Here is a 4960-nt window from a genome sequence, read left to right as displayed (position 1 = left end):
ATGACGATACGAGACACAGGTGAGTCACTCCAAAAAGCAGGGAAACTGACAAAAAACAGGAAAGCCAGTGAATTACACAAAGGAAAACCGGTCTGGAACAAAAACCCCAAAATCATAGTGTTCAAACAGAAAGTGAAGAAGTGACTCTTCAGACAGAGCTGCAACAAAACTATCACAACCACAAAAGGCTATTATAATTCTACCACAGATATTGTGAATTTTGCCTGAGTCAGGTGGGTCCACAGTCTTGCATGTCGAACTGTTGCGTAATGACAGGCTCTGGTGCCCCCTGGTGAGATCGCTACCATTTTCTATACATCAATATTACACTGATATTTTATGATGTGTTGCGTGATCACTCTTGCTATGAAGTTCGTAGTCATATTGGAACACACCACTAAGCACAATAATACCTTAAAAATGCCTTGTTGTAATGAGTTACTGCTTGATTGACCTATTTATATTTGATTATTTAATACAAGGGCTTCATACGCAGCTACGGAGACGCTAATATGGGAGGCAGGAGGATGAGCTCTATTAATTTGTCCGTCAGATACACTACTGGAATCCAGCAAGATTGGGTTGCCTCTAACATTTATCAATAATAGAATTTAGGCAGCATATTGGGAGCAAGAGGGCTTTGTCTTTAACAAACCAGCAGGAAATACTCCTCACGTGCTAGCATTAGTCATCTGAATCTGAATCTGAATCTGAATCTGAATTATGTGTTTTGTGTACTCAGGCGTTTGGAGTAAGGTCGGTGTCGATCAAGAGGAAGAGGAGGAGCAGGGTTTTGCAGAATGTCAGTAAGAAAAAACATGCAATGGTTGCACTTGAAGACGATTTAGATTGACCATTTTAGACTGTTAATCTCTCTCTCTCTCTCTCACGTTTATGAACATCCTCGTCTATTAATGCTGAACCCTTTAATCTGCCACCGATTCAGATCCACTTCCGAAATTTATTACGCTTGTCCTTGGTCCGTGCTGCCCCCCCATGTTTCAGGAAAGTCTTCTCAGTGTTTTTGTATGATTCTGCTCATGAACAGACAGACAAGGACAAGTTTTTTTTCAGTGTATTTATTTACCAAAGCAACACAGGGACTGTGGTGCTCACCTCCACCAAAATGAAACATGAATGCAGTTTCTGTTTCTCATAGGGCAAAAAAAACCCATTGAGCGTTCTCCTTTTCTAAGAAAATTTGTGTGTACCTGAGCAGCTCAGCATAAATATGTCCAATGTGCAGAGTAAGTGAACGGCACAGACCACATCCAGTCACCTGCTACTGTTGACTCTGTCGGCACATGAGGCAAGGTGTGTCTTTCAACTAGCTCCTATCACAACAGAAATCAGTTAATATTCACCAAGGCTATAAACTCATGAGTCGAAAAAGGGGTTTGAAGAAAGAAAAAAAAACTGTTCGCCACCACGCCCTGTTTATCTGCAGCCAGCCAGTCAGCCAAGGTCAGCCCTTTCCCAAAGAAGGGTTACTTTCCCTCAGTGTTGCCAGACAACAGAGGCAGTCCACGAGAACGAGCCTATCACACATTTGAATCATGCCGAAGTTCTGGCACTCTGTGTTTCTGTGGGTTATTTGGCATTTCCAGACTTTAAAGGTCGCAGCTTTCAACCTGGACACCCAGAACATCATCCAGAGAAATGGAGACCAGGGGAGCCTGTTTGGATTTTCTGTTGCCCTCCACCAGCAGCAAAACCCCACCAGAAAGAACCTGTAAGTAAAATAGACATTTTTTATTATTTCTCTACTTAAAATGACTTAAATTTTACTTCTCCTGCATGTTTGTTTCCCCAGATTACTGGTAGGCGCTCCACAATCAAAACATCTACATCAAGTGAATGTTACAGGTGTTGTCTATCAGTGTGATCTTACAACAGCATCCCAGCGCTGTCGGCCCATTGACTTTAACAATGAAGGTTTGTTTTAATACCTGTTTTATGGCCACAGAGTAAAACTTATTCAGACACTTTGATTAATTTATGGGCCCACGTGTTTTTTCTTGTGCCCTGACTCAATCAACTCAAGAGAACAAGATGTTCAAGGTACATTGTGGGAACTGAGGAGTTTTATATCGCTTGAAACTGTAACAGGGAATATAAATTCCACACATTATTTACATTCAGGGGGATAAGTTACATCCACAAATTAATCAGTTTGTGGGAACAATTTTTTTTTTCCAGTGGCCACAAAAAAAAATCTATTGATGGCCACTCCAGGGTTCCATATTTTAAATATTATTGAACATTAACTTCTAGATGTAAAAATCAGCAAAACCTTCAGATTTTCCAGAGTTCCTCGAGAGCAAAGGCATACGTGGCCAGTGGATGGGGGTAAGAGTGACGAGCCAAGGTCCCGGTCAAAATGTAATGGTAAGAACTCCCCATTTAAAGAAAAATAAGAACTTGCTGCAGATTTTTTGATTCTGTTTTTCTTCCATATAGATGTGCGCTCATCGATACCAGGAGTGGAACCCCAGCCTGAGCCTCCACATCCCTCGCCTGGTGACGGGTCAGTGCTACCTGCTGGGAGAAGACCTGCAGGTCGGGAAAGAAGAGATGAAAAGGAGGAGGGTTGTTTGTGATCTTGAACACCTAACAAGACGTCCAAAGAGCCATGCGTGGTTTGCATATTGTCAACAGGGCCATGGTGCATCTTTTGCAAAGGATAACAGATCTCTTATATTTGGAGCACCGGGCGCTTATCTTTGGAAAGGTAAACTAAAATCAAGAAGAGCAGCTTTGGCTCTCATCGTTTCACCAGGCAACATGACTCAAATATGTGTTGTTTGCATATTTTCTTTGTCTTTTAAGTAACTGATGTTAAAACTGCATATTATATTTTTACTGTTGCTTTTTTTTTTTTGTTTTGTTTTTTACAAATGATACTATATATTGCTGATAGCATGAGTAAAACCTCAGCCTTCCCCCTACCATGACATTTCAGTTGCCATTATTTCAGATGTTTTTAAATCGCCATTTTCCACATCACATCTAAAGGAATCGTACGAATGGATCCAATCGACAACCAGGGGATCTTTGGTGAAGACCCACGTGAGACTGGGAATATCGAAACATTTGACCGTGAACTCATTCCTCTCCAGAGAGACAGCTACCTGGGTCAGTTTTCTCTCTGGTCAGACTCAGTTTAGAGGTTTGATCCTGCTAAGGTTTCATAAATACATGTTCATTTTCAATCCTCCAGGCTTTTCCACTGACTCTGGAATGGCCCTCATCAAGAAAGGTGAGCTGACCATTGTGTCAGGGGCACCCAGAGGTGGCTACAGTGGCCAGGTGGCATTTATGAAGGCAGACCCTCTGGCAAAGAAAAATTTATCTGTGGAGTTAGTCCTCTCTGGTCCAGGCCTGGCTTCATCCTTCGGCTATGATGTGGCAGTGGTGGATCTCAACGGTGACGGGTGCGGTTGTCATTTTTATCACAGCTGACTGTCCTTTTAAACCAAATAACAATAAGTGTGTATTGTATGGAAAAAAGCTCACGTGTGATTCACAGACTGTCAAGCTACTTAACTTTTAGCTCACTAGCTATAACATTGGACATTTGTCATTATGTTAGTTATTTATTGTACATGGTTGTCAAAAAGACTCGCTCGCGAGCTCATCACTGCGCATCCCAAAAACGAAATAACAAAACAAGGTATATCAAGGTCTTAACAACATGTGGTGCTCATGACAAATACAGTCTTCATTCTGGTGCAATGCTTAGTTTGGCCCGAGGGGTTGCCAGTGTTTCACAAACTGTCAAAATGTCAGCCACTTCTTTTACAGCAGCTGATATGAACTTTCAAAGGCATTTTCAGTGATTTGCCTTATCTTGTGCATTACTTTCAGACACATAAGTCGAGCCGAGAAATGATAAGCCTAGCTTGTCTTCAGAAAACAAACTGCTATGACATAGCTCAAATAGAAATACTCATGTTTAACCATTATGTGCTGCGAGGGACATGTGCAATATTACACAAATCAATCCTTCCATCTTGTATTGTACCAGCATCACACCACCTAAAGTTCTTATCATTTTTGGTTCCTTAGTAGGTGATTAATTGGCGCAGTGACTAAACAAACAGGTTTATTTTTTCTGATTTTATAAACCAGATTCTTCCAAAGGCGTTTGTTACTAGATTTTCCATTTGAGTAGGACATATCTGGTACAGTGGTGGACAATAATCATCAATTTCGGATTGTATACGATGTCATTTGACTATTAATGTGTTGCATTTTATGTCTAGACACATACTTTTGAGTCATACAATCAGTAATCCACACCTGCATGTTCCTTGTGTCAATAAACACACCCTTTCCGTGTAAGAGCTACAGTTGAATGAATAATTTCAGATGCATCCTTCGTACAGTGAAGGGAAAAACAGTCGTACTTTTTGAAGGCAGATTGCGGAGACATAAGACTCATGGTCTAAAACACTGTCATATTAGAGTTGTTGCATTGTCATTCAGGGATTAACACACATTACAGTTCCAACACACCACACATCGCTACTTCAGCATCCTGCATATCAAAGCCAACATCCCTCATGAAAATAAGTTTCCACTCTCAACTTTATGTATTCTCACTGCATCTAGATGGGATGACCTTGCTGTCGGTGCACCGCAGTTCTTCCTTCCAGACCGTTTATTAGGAGGAGCAGTCTACATTTATATCAACAACAAAGGAAGAAACTGGGACAAGATTGATCCCATTCAGCTTCTTGGAAAAAAAGATTCCATGTTTGGTCACGCAGTGGAATACATTGGAGATATCAATCAAGATGGAAATGGAGGTACAGCTTTCCTTTTTGCCAGTGCAGAAAATTTGCATTCCTTATGTATTTCGTCACGGTTTGAGGGGGCAAGTGGACTCAAATGCAAAGATTCAGCAGATAAATGAATTTGAAGAACTTGGTGTGGAATGCATCAACCACAAAATGAG

General features: G+C 41.0%; 1 protein-coding gene across 1 annotated transcript in view; it reads left to right on the top strand.

Annotated features, from left to right (window-relative positions):
• LOC147251424 (integrin alpha-6-like) overlaps window positions 1-4960 on the top strand; it is a 12960-nt gene continuing 8000 nt past the window's right edge. The window contains exons 1-10 of the mRNA XM_086222474.1: window positions 1-19; window positions 234-292; window positions 743-802; window positions 1608-1732; window positions 1814-1935; window positions 2300-2388; window positions 2461-2731; window positions 3016-3135; window positions 3221-3434; window positions 4615-4811. Coding sequence (XP_086078600.1) covers window positions 1-19; window positions 234-292; window positions 743-802; window positions 1608-1732; window positions 1814-1935; window positions 2300-2388; window positions 2461-2731; window positions 3016-3135; window positions 3221-3434; window positions 4615-4811 — 1276 coding nt within the window. The remainder of the gene's footprint in view (window positions 20-233; window positions 293-742; window positions 803-1607; window positions 1733-1813; window positions 1936-2299; window positions 2389-2460; window positions 2732-3015; window positions 3136-3220; window positions 3435-4614; window positions 4812-4960) is intronic.

Source organism: Aulostomus chinensis, chromosome 13, assembly GCF_037954235.1.
Source record: "Aulostomus chinensis isolate RoL2024-O1b breed Wild chromosome 13, RoL_Achi_v1.0, whole genome shotgun sequence".
Lineage (NCBI taxonomy): Eukaryota > Metazoa > Chordata > Actinopteri > Syngnathiformes > Aulostomidae > Aulostomus > Aulostomus chinensis.
Note: the sequence above shows the minus strand (reverse complement) of the source record. Positions and strands in the feature narration are given on the sequence as shown.